The 17865-nt window shown below is 38.8% G+C and overlaps 1 protein-coding gene across 13 annotated transcripts in view; it reads left to right on the forward strand.

Moving 5' to 3' along the window:
* PUM1 (pumilio RNA binding family member 1) overlaps nt 1–17865 on the forward strand; it is a 131827-nt gene that overhangs the window by 54035 nt on the left and 59927 nt on the right. For 9 of the 13 annotated variants that reach the window (XM_053660591.1, XM_037149372.2, XM_037149374.2 and 6 more), the window contains 4 exons: nt 1829–1937; nt 2891–3069; nt 13438–13604; nt 15519–15789. In XM_053660591.1, coding sequence (XP_053516566.1) covers nt 1829–1937; nt 2891–3069; nt 13438–13604; nt 15519–15789 — 726 coding nt within the window. The remainder of the gene's footprint in view (nt 1–1828; nt 1938–2890; nt 3070–13437; nt 13605–15518; nt 15790–17865) is intronic. The other 4 variants (XM_037149375.2, XM_037149376.2, XM_037149367.2 and 1 more) reach the window with 3 other exon arrangements.

A 17865-nucleotide genomic window follows, 5' to 3' on the forward strand; every position in this document is an offset into this window, starting at 1 on the left:
GTTTGTAATCTTGTAAGAAGGCATTTTGAAACTGAAAGGAGAAGTTGTTTAAAAACAGGAATTCTCGAATTGTGCTTGAGTAGCTCACATTAATTTTCAGTATCCCTTCTGTGACGGCACAACAATTTTGCCTGCTGTGATGCCATTGAATACATTTTTTGTGAAACTACTATGTGGCAGGCATTGTGCTGGGCACTCATTAACAACACTTATAATCACCACGCCAGTTTGAAAAATATTTTCTTCATTAGTACAAAGAGAATGAGGCCCAGGACAGTTCAGTGGTTATTCCTGGGACACATGACAGTTGTCTGGTCCAGGGCTTCCTTTACCCCACCACTTAGCTGTGGTCTGGACTCTTCTTCCTGATTGTCCCTTCCCTGCCTTCTCAGATCTTCTCAAGTTAACAGACCAGTTACCTCCTTGTTTCCCTCAGAGAAGGAACTAGGAATTGACTGCGTATAACAACTGTGCCCCTATGTAACTTAAGTGCTAGACCATGATCTGCATTCTGTCCTGATCTTGTTGGATTAGAATAAAGGACCTGAAGAGAAAGGTGTGTGGGAAGCTGCTTTGATCCAGGTAGTAGCCCATGTCTGTCAGATAGATTTATAGAGCTGGATAAAAATTATGCTGAGAAACCTAAAATTTCTGTTTGGAAAGTTAAAATTCATTTTGGTGAGGGCAGTGTTGCATTATTCCTCCATTATCATTGGGTGCTGGGTTTTGTATTGGAAAGGTAAACAGTGTCGTGGAGGAGACCAAATGGTTTGTGCTTCCTCTGAGAAATTCAGCTCTCCAGGTGTGCTCTTTTATGTTCGAAAGCAGTGATTAAGTACTGTCTCAGACACCTGAGTTTCTTGTCTGACTAGTAGCAGCTGAAATGAAAACATAATTAGAGGAAATAAAGAGGGACATTTCAGTAAGTAAAGCTGATGACAAGAGAATGAAGAATGATGGCCTTCTAATGGAATTTTATTTTGTAACTCTGCTCATGAATGCTTTGATCTTGTGCAAAACTATACTGTGTTTTGCTTGAAGAGTACTTTGCACCTCTTTGGTTGAACCTAGTTTAAAGTTCTTATATTGGTTTAGGGCTATGATGCCTGCATTGCTGTGAAGCATAGAATGTTTGTGACATCACTTTAATGGCATTACTAAGCACTGTTAAAATTAATTGAGGTTAGGAGATTTTATTTCTCTCTCAGTAATGTGGAAAGACAGCTGTTCTCTCTTTCCAGAATCTTGGAATGAGTCAATATGTAGTTGGGGAGCAGTTCACCCCCCCCCCATTCTTTTTTTCTGGTGATGGAAGTGTTTTTGTTAACAGAATCTGTGTATATAAAGGAGGTAGATTTTGCCTCCAGCATTTGGAGGTGGGGTCTGAGTTCACGCTCAAGCTTGAGTAACTTTGTATGGTCATTACACATGTGGGCAGAAGGGTTTTAGTAGTTGTAAGTACTTTTTTCAGTAAGAGACTTCTTAGTAAGCAGTTAGCTAATAGATCTATTAGCCCCCCCCCCCCCCCCCCGCAAAAAAAAAATTGGCATAGGTGAAGTGAATAATTCTAGAAATGTAAGCAGAGCCTCTGTTGTGATGGGTTGATCTGTGCAGGCCCTGCCCCCACCCCCCTTGCCTTAGACTTCTCTGACTTTTTGCCAAATGTACAGTAATGCTCTGACCACAACCTGTGTAGCCAGAACATTCTGATTAAAGACTTTCAGGGCACGTGAGCATCTTCAGTACCCTTGTCTAAAAGAAAGTGTTGACTGCTGTACTTTCATCCTTTATGAATTCTTTAAAAGCGTCTATTATTTTTAATTTGCAGCAGCTCTTGCCAGGTAAAAAGTTTTGGGAAACAGATGAATCCAGCAAAGATGGACCAAAAGGAATATTCCTGGGTGATCAATGGCGAGACAGTGCCTGGGGAACATCAGGTAATCTAGATCTAGCATCTGTACTGTGATTTATGCCTGTCTTAGAGCTCCTTTCCTCAGCAGTTGGCAACTCATGAATTTTATATCAGTGACATAAGCGTGTCAAGCAATGTCCTGTCCTGTAGTGTAATTGCCATGAAGGAGCTATATGCTGTAATTTATTAAAACATAATTAACACAAAATCAGATCTTCAATATTTTATTGAAGTGCTAGTCTCAGGGGAATGGTCTTATTGGAAACGACCATAATTTCAGCTGTAACTTCGTGTTCTGCACTGCCGTCAGCACACTGGGAAGTGGAAAAGCCATGCCTGCCGTTTGAAGTCATGTTTCCTTTTCCTTCCCTTGCACCACTTGTGTAATGTGTACGAGATGACCTATCTACAAATGTGTTGGGGGCCACATTAAGTCACTGGGCACGGATGCTCTTCTGACAGACCACCCTTGCAGAGGGATGGGGAGAACTCTGACAACAGAAGGAAATGACAGATCATAGGGAGGAAGGAGACAGAAAACAAAGGTTGATGTGCTGTTACAGCACAATGTAAGAATGGAACCTGAGATAACAGCAAGTCATCAGAAAAGATCCAATTATGCTGTTTTTAAAAAGGGCAGTAAAACCATATTTTGTTTAGTAGTAACACCAATAAAATATATTAAAAAGAAATTCTGCTACTGGAAAGGGGTAAACATTAATTTATCAGCTTACCTAGATAAACCAGTTGTGTGAACTGCTGAATTGCTCTGCTGTCCTGGATATATGAGGGGTGTGTTCCGTTTTGTTTAGCTATTTAGAGTATTATACTCAGGGAAAAGCACAATAGAAGGTTTTGGTTCAACTGACCATGGCAGGTTTCCTGATTCCCCGCCACTGGTTTATCCATGAGACGTCACTCGTAATTTGTTTCGAGCCTCTGGCTGCACTGTATCATGCTTGTGTATCTTTTTTGTAGATCATTCAGTTTCCCAGCCAATCATGGTGCAGAGAAGACCTGGTCAGAGTTTCCATGTGAACAGTGAGGTCAATTCTGTGCTGTCCCCGCGGTCGGAGAGCGGGGGCCTAGGCGTTAGCATGGTGGAGTATGTGTTGAGCTCATCCCCGGGCGACTCCTGTCTGAGGAAAGGAGGATTTGTAAGTCGGCTCGAGGAGCTTGTTCCTGTCTCTCTTTCTCTCTGATCCCCTGAAACAAAACACGCCTGTTTAGCTTCCTCAGACACTCACAGCACTGATCACAGAGTATTGCGAGACACCTGCTGAAATTAGTAGATGTAAACCAAACTTTTAAAAATAGAGAAATTTTGGGGGGACATATTGATAGTAATGTGAGGTTAGAACTGAAATCTGGGTCTCTGTTCATTGATCTACCAGAAAACACCATTTTTAGTTTAAAAAGAAAAAAAGTAAAAAGCGTAGGAACTATAAATAAAGCTGAAGCTGGGGTGTTAGTGAACAGGTTGGAGAACGGTGATATGTACTCGCCCAGGAACCCTTACAAGGGATCAGCTCCGCAGGCCACTCTTGTTCTGCTAGCTGGGCTTCCATTATGGAATGACCTCAGGCTGCTTTTGAACAGCTTTGTTTCTCACACCCAGCATGTCAGAAAGTTAGAAATTCTGTTAATTCTGTACCTGTGCTTTTTTTTTTTTCAAATTCATTACCATTGATTTCTCTGATGCCATGTTTTAGCCAAAGCAGCTTCTGTGTCTACAGCCTCTTCCCTTTTAAGTTTAAGCAGTCCTCTTCAAGCATCTTTGATAGCCTTTCTCAAAACTACTCCTTTCTTTCATCATTGACTTTCTAGATCTTAACACATAAATATTTGAGTCTTTCTCATTGAGTACTCTGTGATTGGTTTTATATTCAGGTCACAGGCAGGAAGGCCGTGAGAAGCACCCTAAATCTCTCTTCCCTTTTCCCCCCCAACTCAGTTTGTTTTGTACCTTTTTAAAGCTCTTCCTCCCCTAAGTCTTTTTGAGCTAATACCACTTGCTGGCAATCATTTAAGAGACCCCCTCCCTTCTTACTATTTTTTCCTCCATAACTTTCTTTATCTTATTTGTTGTGAGTATTTTTATTGGCATACATCTGTTGCTAGGTGTCAGAGTCCTGGTCATCTTTTCTTCATTCTACTTGAAACTTCTTTAAAGTAACAGTTCAGTTTTGATGCAGCTTCCTCAAGTGCCAAGTACAATTCTTCAACATGTTAGTGGATATTAAGTGAGTGATTTGTTGGCATGAAGAGAATAGGTCCACATGGAATTAGCTTTATTCGAGGCATATCTGAGTTGATGCTTCCACTGACATTGACTCTTGACATAACTGGAGTTTTTAATCATAGAGAAAAAAAAACAGGGAAAAATGAAATGAAATGAACTTATTTAAGAGGTTGGTTTGAGTTTCTCCCTGCTCCACACCTAGAAATTTGGTGTGAGGAAGTTAGTTAGAAGAGGATCTTTTATAATAACTAATAGGAAGATCAAGGAATTAAACTGGGATTTTTGTCTTAGTCTTAAATATTAGCCATTCCAAAGCTGACCTGATTGTTTTGGATCCTTTGACCCTGTAAAGATGTAGGTCAGATTTAGTGGCTTGTGGATCCAGATAGGAAAAGACACTTTTTTATTTGAACCTACCAAAGAGGCTGCTTGGGAAAAACAAGGTCTGCACTTTGGGTGTGAGTAATGGGATCAGGCAAAAATGATCATTTGCCTGTTGTCCTATAGGAAGAATGGTGTTACTACATCTCCAACTTACCTTTTTTTTGTTTGTTTTCAAACTATCTCATGAGCACAGATTCCTCATAGGAAGTGTTGCCTTCTCATTTCTGCCAGTAACTTTTAGTTATTTACTATAGGAGAAAAGTTAGTGTCATGTATAGGTAAGTTGTTAGTGTGGTGAACTGGAACTATATGACTCCCGCCATGAATTCTTTATTATGTCAGTTTCTAATTCTTGGGTATTAGCTAAGGGTTGTGTGCCTGTGTTACTGTGAAATTTACAGGAGGCAGAAAAATAATTGGAATAAGGAGAAAAATAAAATGCTGGGATTGAATTATTATTTTTGTCTGTTTTTCTCTTTTTTAAATATATTTTAATTTAACTTTTTTATTTATTGATTTGAGAGAGAGATATCAGTTTGTTGTTTCACTTATTTATGCATTCATTGGTTGATTCTTACGTATGTGCCCTTACAGAGGATTGAACCCACAACCTTGGCATATTTGGACAATGCTCCAACCACTGCATTATCCTGCCAGGGCCATTTTTCTCTTTTTGAACAATTGTTTCATTAATTAATCTTATGACAAAGTTATATCTTTTGCCTTATGTCTTGTATTTGTATTTATAAAGGCAACGTCCATCCTTAGTTGTTTTGGGAGACATCATTTTTAGCTCTTTACATTGTCACCAGAAGTTGAGACCTCAGGACAGAGGTCCGGAAATTGAACACTAACAATCAGATAATTTACTGAGCTTCTGAGGTTTGTATTAAGATAAATGAAAATTCTGCACAGCTGTGTTCCAGCTTCTTCTCAGAGGGATGGTTGTGGGTGATGAAATATTCCATATTTTGATGTGGTTGCCATCTACAGGGTGATATGGGAGGGACTGATCAATGACATCAGTCTGTCACATTGGCATATTCAATATTGGTGGATGGATGCCTGAGGATTAGTGAACTACTTTGTTGCTTTGTGGTTGTATCCTGCTGATCTTACACCTAACCTGGCTTTGCTCTGCCTGTTGGTTAGGGTAACACCTGACCAAAGCTCTGGTCATGGAAAACTGAATCACTTTTTCTTGTCATGATATGCATGCATCTTATTGGAAAAGGTGGGCTTTAAAAAAAATCTAGTCTTGTCTTTCAAAGGGTTGCATTCAAAGGCCAGCAAGCTTCTTGTAGCTGATAGTACTAAAAGGGTGGGTTATTGGTGATTTTTTGGGTCAGAGCACTCAGATGGTTTACTTTTGGGGTGGCTGTACCAGCATTACCTCCAGTAAGCCATGGAAAAGCCTCGTTTTAATCCCCTGAGAGCAGAAAACATAATTTCTGATGACATAATGAATGTGGACCTCAAAACAAGTACTAAGGGATTATTCTTAGTAAGGGATTATTCTGACAACAGATAATCCAGACTCTGATTAACTTTTCAATTAAAGAAGGTTAGGTTTAGAATCAAAGTAATCTACTCATTATAAAGTGGTTTTCCATTTGCAGTAAGGTTGTTTTCTGGCTATCGTGGAATGAAGGTATTTAATTCTGTCTAGTTTTTTAAAGTTCATTTTGATAGTACAAATGGATTCAATTTCGTAATTTTGGCTTCTGTGATTAGAGTACTTTACGCTGACAATTTAGAATTCAACAGCAGCAGTATTTTGTTCTTAGCATGCACTGTAAATTTTTTGGTAGTATTTCACATAGGAAACAAAAACCATGGGATTGCAATTTTCAGAATAGGAAATGTCAGAATACCAGTTAGTTAAGTCAGGGTGGTCTTTTATTTTCATTTAATTTTGTTTATTTCTGTATCTTTTATTCCTAGAATAAGACACCCACCCACCCCCCAAAAAAGCATGGTTCAGAATGCTTACAAAACCTCATGTAACTGTGATATTTTGAAGCCACTGGGTGAAATTGGCTATAAGGACCCTGTCATTGAAATTTTTTTTTTTTTGATCTTCAAATAGATTGAAGCCTAGTCAGTCAGAACTTTCTATCTTTCATAATTTCTATCATTCTGGTTCATGGTACCCACTGAAATGAGAAAGACCACTGTAAACTTCAATTAGGGTGAATACCACTCTAATCTCAGAAGAAAGACCTAGAAAAAACATTGTGGGAGGGCCTTTCTGCTTGTTGGTCCAGGTTGACTTGCTGTCTGACCTAGAGCATGCATGTACACTCACAGCAGTTCGTTTGGGTCATAAAACTTGATGACTTGCTTTGCTGGTCTTTACTGCATGTATGTATTTATTTATTTAAGAGATTTTATTTATTTTTAGAGAGAGGGGAAGAGAGGGAGAGAGACATCCAGGACCTGGCCCACAACCTAGGCATGTGCCCCAACTTTGAATTGAACCTGGGACCTTTTGGTTCACAGGTTTGTTGTGCTCAGTCCACTGAGCTACACCAGCTGGGCTTTACTGCATTTATTTTAAGTAACCAGTGCTACTTTAATTTATTTCGTTTAAAAACTTTATGCAATATAATGCAAATGAAAGTTGGGTTTAAGTCTTAACTGGATCTTAATTTCCTCATCTGCAAAATGGGAATAATTAGAAATCCAAAAGTCTTAAAGTAGATAATATATATGCAGATGTTTTGTAAACCTTATAAAATCTTGTTCCTCAAAGTCTATGGGCCAGTAGCATCATCATCACCTGGAAACTTATTAGAAATACAGAATCTCAGGCTTTATACCAGACCTATTGAACAAGCCTGCATTTTGACAAGACCCTTAGGTGATTTGGTATGCATGTGAAGGTCTGGTAAATACTACTGTGAGACATATTTTTCTTGGAAGTTTAAATTACTAGGAAGCTGTGGATCAAATATAGAAACTTTTTTTTTTTTTACAGGGTGGAGTTCTTTTAGAATTGAGCTTCCCTTGAACAAGAAATCTACATGCTGTACTTGGCAGGCCAAGTTTTTAGATACTAACTAGATAAAAAGTAAAAAGTAAACTTTTGGAAAACCTATTGTTGGTTTTGATTTCTGTAATTAATACCATTCTAGACATTTAGATGTTTTTTTTTTTTTTTCTTCTGGATCTGGTGGTTACACAAGAGATGTAAACACTTAGCTTTCTGCACACCAGGAATTTGATCATACATGCAGTGCCTGGTATGTTTTGTGTTCCACTCTTTCTGAAGTGCACACCTCCTTGTTTTGTTCATTTTAAAGTTGGGACGCATCTTTCAGAGATGACAGCATTGTCATAGTTTAATTGCTAGTGTTTCCTTTTTAGCAGCACATAAAATGATTGTATGTCTTACAAATTGATGGTGTCTCAGATTTGATGAAATATAGTTGGTGGTGGCTTGGTTCTCTACACATATCTCAGAAAAAACGAGTGGGACAAAGAATCTGGTGACTAGAGCCACAGCAGTTTCTTTTCCGCGAGGAAACGTGAGATGTCTAGCAGTTTTAAAGCTTTGGGGGAGTAGAGGTGAGGGTGGGTGTGTTTTTAAAAAGACAGTGCTAAAAAATTAAAATTGGGTAGAGTACTGCTAAGAATTTTTTAAAAAAAGAATGGCTCTTTCATGAGTTGTCTTATTTAATCATTGAAACAACCCGTTGAGGTAACTGTTGAATTTTAGATGAGAAAAATGAGGCTTGGAAGGGAAATGATGGTGCCTGGATTCAAATTTTGTTCTAATTTCAGTTCTTAACTATATTGCTTTCTATTAAGTCAAACTGGCTTGTTTATTAGTTGACTTCCTCACAGTAGATTATATGTTAACTTAAAAGAGTAATTCATTTGGCTAGTAATTTCAGACTTTTACTCATTTTAAAGTATTTTTAAAATGTTTTATTTATTTTTTTTTAGAGAGGAGGGAGAGACATCGATATGCAAGAGAAACATTGATTGGCTGCTTCTCACACACTCCCATCTAGGGACCTGGCCTGTAAGCCAGGCATGTGCTTAGACTGGGAACCGAACTGGCAGCCTTTTGGCCTGCAGGTTGGTGCTGGATTCACTGAGCCACACCAGCCAGGGCCATTTTTTAATAATGCCATTTTTTTTTTTTTTTTTTTTTATTACTGGTGGGGCTATAAACTGCCGAGCTTTACAGGAAATTGATGTTTCAGGGTTTTTTTGTGAAAAAACAGACAATATGTGGAGGAGAAACCACTTGTTTAGTTAATGTTAGGGTGTCTGGACTCAGTATGTCAAGCAGGTATGTTAAATACTCCTTTTTAAAACAGAGGAGAGGAGCCCTCGCTGGTATAGCTGAGTGGATTGACTGCTGACCTGCAAACCAAGGGATCCCCAGTGGTTCATTTCCTGGTCAGGGCATCTGCCTGGGCTGTAGGGTGGTCCACAGTGGGGAGCATGTGAGAGGCAACCACACGATGATGTTTCTCTTCCTCTCTCCCTTTCTTCCCCCTCTCTAAAAATAAATAAATAAAATATTTTTTAAAAAGGAGAGAAAAGTTGCTAATTTCATTAAATGTAACTTGTGCCATATGGAACTTTGTGATAAAAATCACTTGCAACTTACTGCAAGTTAAATTCTCATTTCTCCTACTTCACTCAGAAGTAATAGATGGTTCCTGAAATTCTCTTCCTGTTGTATGAGTCTTTTGAAGAAGCTGAGTCACAAGTGGATGTACTGTGATCTCTGCAATATATGGTTCCTCTCTCCGCTTTTTTTTTCTTTTCTTTATTTATCTTTAGAGGGGAAGGGAAGGAGAGAGGGAGAGCAATATCATTGTATGGTTGCCTCTTGCGTGTCCCCTGCCGGGAAGTGGCCCGCAACCCAGGCATGTGCCCTGACTGGGAATCAAACCACGATCCTCTGGTTCGCAGGCCCATGCACAATCCACTGAGCTACACCAGCCAGGGCTTCTTTTTTCTCTCTGTCTGCTTTTCTCTCAATTTCTTATTATGTATCAGTGGAACATTCCTTTGCCACTGTAGATCTGGTGTCTCATAAAACCCTTCTTGACCCCCACTCTTGAGATTTTGACTGGGCTTGGCCGCTTACGCTTTGAGCACTCACTGAAGCCTGTGTTTGAGTTCTACAGGTTTGGGTTAACATGGAAATGCACAATAAAAAGATACTATTAATCCTTTTTTGTTTTTTCTTTCATTTAGCTAATAGACTTTTCCAGTACTATTATGTACTAGGTAATGTATGACAAAAAAGCAAAATGTAAACTCTGCTTTTATGATGTTTATATTGGACTTAATTACAGTGCTTTACAATTGTGACTGCTTATTGGAGTTAACTAGGGAACTCTTTATAACATTTGTGGGAAATTGTACAGGCCAGTTAAGTCAGAATCTCTGGGAGCAAGCCCAGACACACTTGTAAATTTTAAAAAGATGGTGACACCCAAACTAATCGTAGAGCCATTGCATTGTGAGAATGATAGTGTCCCTGGTAGGGTCAGATCAACAGTGTACACTTATATTAAAGTTAAACTACGTAATTGGGGCATTTCAGATTTTAATTTTAATATCACAAATAATGTTACATAAGAAAATTTCTCCTAGTATATAGCTTTTACTAGCATGTTACTTTTGCATAAAATGATTTATACTTTTCAAAGCTGTTTTGCACATATATTATTTTATAGATGCTTACAAGTACTGTGTTTTAAACAGAATTACTGTTTTAAAGATGAGAAAACTTAGGCTCAGGTTTAATAACCCATTCAAAGTCCTGTGACCAGAAAGTGTAGGTAATTAAAAAAGAATGTAGATTCTGTGCAGTGTGAGTTTCTTAAATACCGTGTAGTTATGAACATCTTATCTTAAATATTAAAACAAATTTTAAAATCCCATAAAATGTACGAGGCCATTTATATCCCCTGTTCTCTTTCTAGGGCCTTTACATTTCTGAGAGATCATTTTTATGATTTTGAATCTATATTCTTTTAATAATTTAGACTTTTTATTCTTGGTACCATTCAGAAATCAGACTTTATGTCAACTATTTTTATTTAGGGCTGTTGTTGATTTACTGAACTTTTTTCTTTAAACTTATGTTGAACCTATGTATAAGAGGAAAGTGTGTAACTCATAAGTGTTCATCTTCATAAATTTTTACAAAATGAATACATCCATACATCTACAATCAAGAAATAGAAGACTCCCTTGGGACACCCCCCTGCCCTGTGGCCTCCCCCCCGCCCCGCCACCTGCCTTCAAATAGAAGGAACCTGCTATTCTGGTGAGCCATTAATAACCTACTCATAGTAAACCAGGTAGCTGTGTTTTATTTGAATAGACTATATAGGTGAAAAACAGTCCAGGCTACCTCTGAAAACCTAGCCTTTAGCTATATCATTGAGAATATAGGTATCAGTAGCCAAGATTTCAGGCTACAGCGGTCTGCTTCCAGACTGCTGGAGCAGCCTCTGCTTCTCAGCAAGCCCTTGCTAAGGGTCTGAGGAAAGAAAACACAGAGCATTGATTTGGTGAGTGAGCCTCCCTGTCACCAGATTTCTTGCTTGTTGGTGAAACTTCCTACTTCTTTATCCCATTGTCTTCCCATTTCGGCCCAGAGACCTTGTGAACTCCTTGTGAGAAGTTGAAGCCAAGTTGCTGCTCCTAAGCCAGTGACTTGATTTGTAGATTTGTGGAAGGTGACTTGGGTGAGTTACTTGGGTGATCCTTTTAATGTTCTATTGCTGACATTGATCGTGTCTAACTCATGTGGTTATTTGTTATCTAGACCGTATCTCCACCTCTGGGATTTTTATCTAAAGACACTGGGAAGACCCTTCTTTTAGCAGTTAAATTTGGTGGGGAATTGTTTTGGTCATATAATTTTCTTTGTCATAGTTTTTAAACTTCTGCCAGGCACTGTATTTAGTGCTGGGGATATGAAAATGAAACAGCTTTCGTCAGTTTTATCTTTGCAGGAAGAGGGAACTATTGCCTTTGGACATTTTGAAATAATTTTCTCCAGAAACCTGTCATATTTTCATCTCTGCTTTGAGATCTCACTGTAGTGCTTAATTAGCTGTCACTCACTCCTTTTAAACCACCACCAATCTTACACTTTGAAGATTCTGCTGTGAAAGTCACATCTCAGTGGCTGCCAAGACTGATTTATCATCTCGATGCCATGTGAAACTAAGTTCTGTATCCTAAGTTCCTTCTTGTATATGTTGCTTTGTTCATATTAGCCACAACATCTTTCTTTTTCTGTGTTGCATTTGACCAAAGAATGATTTAGAAAATACAACGATCTCCGAACTGAGTTGAAAGGTCTAAGCACATCAAGGTACACGACTCCCCTTTTCTAGCCAGAGACCTTCAGGAACTGCTCTGAGGGCATCTGTTTATTTTGTGTTTGGAGACCCACCCATTCACAGCCAGCGTCTGCTCGCCTCTGTTACCGATTCCTCCCCAGGGGAATCGGGTTGTGACGGGAAGTGCTGTGCGGCAGCTCTCACCTTCTTCTGATTGGATTTTGCCTTTGACTAGGAGCTTTAATTTGATGTAGGTGTATTCATTTCTACCTTGAACCAGAAGTCAGAGGTCGGGAACAGGTGAGGTTGCTTCTGCCTACCTTTACAAAAACAGTAGTTACCTTTTGGTAAGATTGTGCCAAGCTCTCTGTACACATCGAGTCACCACACTAAATCTTCTTTTCCTTTTGGAAATCAGGGTCTTAACTTAGGATGCTGGTAAGAGGAGACAGATTTAATTTCCTTAGAAAACAGGATATCAGCATGCTTGGCATCATATTAGTTCTCTCTCTCTCTCCCCTTTCTTTCTTTCAAGATTTCATTACTTTATGTTTAGACAGAGGAAGGGAAAGAAAGAGAGTGAGAAAAACATCAATGCGTAATTGCCTGTTGTGTGCCCCCTACTGGGGACCTGACTCACAGACATGTCCTCTGACTGGGAATCGATCCTTTGGTTCACAGGCTGGCATTCAGTCCACTGAACCCCACCAACCAGGGCCACATCAGTTCTTTGACATCCAGTCATTAATTATCCACAGTTTGAACCACTTCAGAGATAAATTCTGCTGCATTAGTGATTCAGTGTAACATGTTCCATATAGTCTTAAGATAATCTAATGTGGAACAGGCAGATAAACACTGATGAAAAATTTTATAGCTAGATTTAACATGTTTTGAAGGATTAAAAAAATTAAAGTTAAGGATTATTGGTGAGGATGCAATAGGCTGTGAGATACAGGGTGGAACTGGCAGTGGGGAAGGTGGTGGTAGTGCAAATCATCAAGGCGTTTATCTCAGGATAAGAGTAATTGAATTGGAATGATGCTAGACCACACTGAGCTTAATATTTGGAAGTAAGGGAGGAGTTTACCTAGGCAATGGTGACATAGGAGGGGTTTTTAGTGTGTGTTTGTGGTTTTTTTTTTAAATAGACTTAACATTTAGACTTATAACATTTTTCCAATTATACTTTTAGCTACCATATCTGGAACTTCTTGGGAGTTGCGCCATTACATAGAGTTAGATTTGAGAATAGAGAAGTGGGACCAAAAGACACAAAGTTTTGCCTGAGCTTTGGGTAGAAAGAAAGAAAAAATGGGATGGTGGGACACTGGGCGTGATAAGATTGTCCTAAACCCTGTAACTTAAATGTATGTCTGTCTCCTTCATTTGGCAAGACTTTCTGCAGTGTTTCTGCCACTGTGTTGTCTGTTAATTAGATTGTAATGTCTTAAAAGGGCACAGACACTATCCTTTTCTAATTAGAATCTAGTATAGTCTGGTGTCCACAGTGGTTGCCCACTATCATTAGTTGATGATTAGTGAAGCTGAAGCTATTTTTTAAACAGGGCCCAAGGGATGCAGACAGTGATGAAAACGACAAAAGTGAAAAGAAGAACAAGGGTACGTTTGATGGAGATAAGCTAGGAGATTTGAAGGAGGAGGGTGATGTGATGGACAAGACCAATGGTTTACCAGTGCAGAATGGGATTGATGCAGACGTCAAAGATTTTAGGTTTGTATGTTTTACACTTCTGGTTTTTGAATGGGGGCTATGGGTTTTTGTTTTGATTTAGTTTTATTTTGATTTCAATTTTCTTTTCCCTCCTTATGTGTCCTTTTTAAGAATTGAATCTAGTGTAGGCCATACCACAAAGATCATAAATTAACCAGTAAGGCTGAATTTTCTAAGAGCTGTCGATGCCTGGTGCTTTGCCAAAACAACAGACTTTTGTGTAGGGCTGTCCAGGTTGCACATTGATTCCATAAGGAGCATTTCACGACTCTCAAAGATCACAATCACCTGGAATGGGTGCCTTGGGACTTTCCCAAGTTTCTCCCAAATCACTGTCTTGGGAGAAACCGTGGTTACTAATGGCAGTTTGTCATGTCTCTCTGGCATGTTCGAGTGAATGGGAAAACAGTTGAGAACTTACTTGAGACTCATAAGCTCCCTTAGACTCAAGCTCCCTCTGAGGTAAGGTGGGTCAGGTATCATTTTTCTCATTTCAAAAAGCCAGAGATGGAGCTTAAATAACTTTTCTTAAACACATCCTTTCCATGGATGTGCCTCATTCCATCTCTGGACATGATTAATTTGCTGGTTTTAACCTGTAATTTAACATACACTGTATTAAACTGGTATTGTATATTTGTCTTCCACATTTGGTAAATAGTCTTCATTTAAGTAGGTAACCTTTAGTGATGATCTATAATTAAAAAAATCTAAAAATCCTCAGTCAGTGATGTACAGACAGAGAGAATTTAATTTTGCTACCAATGTCAAAATACAATATATTTTGGATCATTGTTTGTAGAACAGTATTAAGTTGCTTAATATTTCTAATCTAGTTTTTGTATCTTGTGACTGTAAAGCATTAAAGTCTTTTGAAGAAATTTGAGGCACAGAGATACAGTGAGTTACCTGAGAGCTTTCAGATGAGTTTGGGCGGCCTCTCCAGCCCGGGTGTCAGGCAGCCTGTAGTGGTGCTTCGTGGTATTTGACTTCGGGGCAGGCGGTGGCGTAGGGTTTGTGTGTGTCAAGCAACACAACTTTAGCTTTAATTTGTACCAGCTGTAGGATTTCTTTTAGAAATGAAGTGTATATAATGTAGTCACAGGTTGTACTCCTCTGACTAGATTATAATAACTCTATTCTGTATTAGTCTGATTTGGACTCAGTTCTGCAATCCTTTTGCCTCGTGCTTAGTATACCCATGTCCAGGACACATGCTGATAGTGCCCCTTTTTGCTCCGAGGAGTGTCCTGGCTTGGATGATAAATTATATCCTCATATTATTTTTAATTCTTAGAGTTTATCTCCTTAGCTGAGACATATCCTAGATAATGAATGTATTTTGTAGTATTCTGTAATGGTCTACTTCTGATTTCTTAGAAGGGGAGAAGGGGAGACAGTTTTAGCATTGCCTAATACATCTAATAATAACACAGAAGACATTTTCTTTCACCTGCATAAAATTTTTTTTAAAATAGAATTATTCTCAGATGTGGAACTTCCTCCCCCTTAGAAACTATGTTTCCATTGTTTCTATGTTTAACAAGATGTTGGTTTTAAGGGCATATTTTATTATCTCCTTTTGGGGTCTCTGTTTTCATGGATGTCATAGATAGTGATTTTGGTAGTTCATCCAGTGTTCTTCAAATCTGTGTCCCTTGGTTAAAGGGATTGTAAATTAATAGCAGAAAATGTGAATTTAAGGGGTGGGTTGTGGGAAGGCGAATAATAGCAGAGTCATTTTATAGGATATAACATGGAAACACCATAAATGGTCTTGGTTGTTTTGCAGAAAATAGTTTTAAGTATTATTGGTAATAACCTATGTCACGGACATTGTCCTTAAACTTGGCTTGCTATAGTGTCCCTCCCCACTCAAAATAAGGTTTAATGCCCTTTACTTTCTCTGTTTAGCCGTACCCCTGGTAATTGCCAGAACTCTGCTAATGAAGTGGATCTTCTGGGTTCAAACCAGAATGGTTCTGAGGGCTTAGCCCAGCTGACCAGCACCAATGGTGCCAAGCCTGTGGAGGATTTCTCCAACATGGAGTCCCAGAGTGTCCCCTTGGACCCCATGGAACATGTGGGCATGGAGCCTCTTCAGTTTGATTATTCAGGCACGCAGGTACCTGTGGACTCAGCAGCAGCAACTGTGGGACTTTTTGACTACAATTCTCAACAACAGGTACTGTGTGTGTCTCTGTCGCTCTCTCTGCTTTCCCTCTAGCCAGCACATTCTTTAAGTAACTAAGAATGGTGGGAGTGGGAGGAGGGTGGCTTATTTTAGGCTATTGATAGCCATCCTTTCTTAGGCCAGCAGTGATGTGGGTTTACAAAGCCTCTGTATCTTCCCTTCAGGAAGTTGATTCCCAAGCCGAGGTTGTTGGCAAGAGACCACCCTCCTTTACAAGTGCTTCCTTTTTATCCTGTCCTGCCCCAGGGCCTGGAGAGTGGGTGAAGTGATGTTACCTCTTGTGACACAATCCTCTTGGATGCTAACTTAATCTCTCTGAAGAGTAATGTGATTGTGATGCTGTTGGTTTGTTTTGCTTTAAAAATAGTAAAAATGCTTGTTATTTACCATTGTCAGGAGTCCAGTGTGAGGTCGTCTTATTAGTAATGTCTTTTAATTGAGTTACTACCTTTCGAAAACTAGTACCTTTCAGAAGAGTTAGAATTTCATTAGGGGAAAAATACAAATCAACAGAAAATCTACAGTGAAATTACTTGGCTCTTTTATTCATAAAACCCTGGGAAATATTGCATGTGTGCCTTCTGGTTTTGAAGGCATTGTTTGACTAACTCTAGGGTTTATTGATTCTTTTTTATATTTTTTAAATGAAAAGTAGTTGTCTGAATTATTCAAGGGGGGGGTGGTAGCTTCTCAGTCTTGTTAAACACGACAGGTTCTCCCTGGTGGCTGGAAGGTGTGTGATGGGCGTTGTATTTCTGGTACACCTTAATTTTAGACTGGACCATAAATATAAATGTCTCGGTTTTAAAGGTTAACATCTTATTTTGACATTTCCAAATTCTTTATCAGTGGGGAAATTGGCTTTGGGTCTTTGGCGGTCAGTTGTACCATACGGTTCCTTTGGTTGTCATAAATGGTTGATTTTAAATGAGTTTTGATTGATAGATGATTGGAAATAAGGTTAACCATAAAAAGTCTACAGAATGAGATCCCTTTAAGGGGTTTTCTGACGTGCATTTACTCTTTGCTTATATCAGATGAATGTGTTAGGTTTAACTCCAGACATTTTTTTAAGAGAGTAAATTGAATGTGTACATTATTTTTCCTGTAGTTCTCTGTAGATGTGCCTTCTTCTTTGTAAGAATTGACTTCCTGTATTTTTTTTCTTGTCTTTATAAGAAATAGTCTTTCATGATTTTGCCCTTTACCACAATGAATCCTCAAAACAGCAGTTTTGCATGAAGCCAGAAATTATTTCAGGTGCTGAAGACATACTAGACTTCCAAATATTGTGTGCTGCTCCAGTGCACATAGGTCCATGGCATTTTTGTGTGTAGAATTCAACTTGTACAGCTTAGGGAATTAATTTGGCAGTTTCTTTATCTACAGTAAGGTTCGTGAGTGTAGGCTAGTCAGATCCTTTAAACTAGTTAATATCAAGAAGTTTTACCAGGACATCTGCAATAATGTCAACAATAAAAATAAAAAATAATAAAACATTTTTTCTGCCAAAGTTTTTTATATGAATTCTTTTACTCTCTTTTTTGGTCTGAATTTCTGCAGCAACCCTTAGAACTGTGGCCAATTTTGGTTCTTAGCTTCCATTCCAAATGGAACCTTTTGCTTGTTATTTAAGGAAGTATTTGTGTCCACTGTCTTATGAATGAAAATCTGATTCTCTTTCATTTAGTTGTTCTTTACTTCATACTCAGAGTTGGGGTTCTCTTTGGATTTATCAATCTCTGGTTTTAAAATTTTACTATTTTTTGGGAGGCTGGATAATTACAGAACTTGAGCAACAGAGATCCACTTTTGCACATCCACATGTAGTTTAGCATGATCAAACACAGCACCTACTCCCGTTTATCAAATCCAGGGTGCCTTCACCAAGAGTCCCATTTCAGCAGTTTTTAAAAGTGAACATTTATTATTTTGCAAGTTAACCATTGTTGGGCTCTGGCTTCCCATACGTGTCCTGGTTGCTGCAACACAGGGGCATTGGTGCACAGAGATACCACTGAGAGTATGATGTGGTCCCTGTTGTTTATCCTGTGGGTTTGTAATTCT

The sequence above is a fragment of the Artibeus jamaicensis genome, unplaced genomic scaffold (genome assembly GCF_021234435.1).
Source record: "Artibeus jamaicensis isolate MK-2021 breed Jamaican fruit bat unplaced genomic scaffold, CSHL_Jam_final scaffold_847, whole genome shotgun sequence".
Classification (NCBI taxonomy): domain Eukaryota; kingdom Metazoa; phylum Chordata; class Mammalia; order Chiroptera; family Phyllostomidae; genus Artibeus; species Artibeus jamaicensis.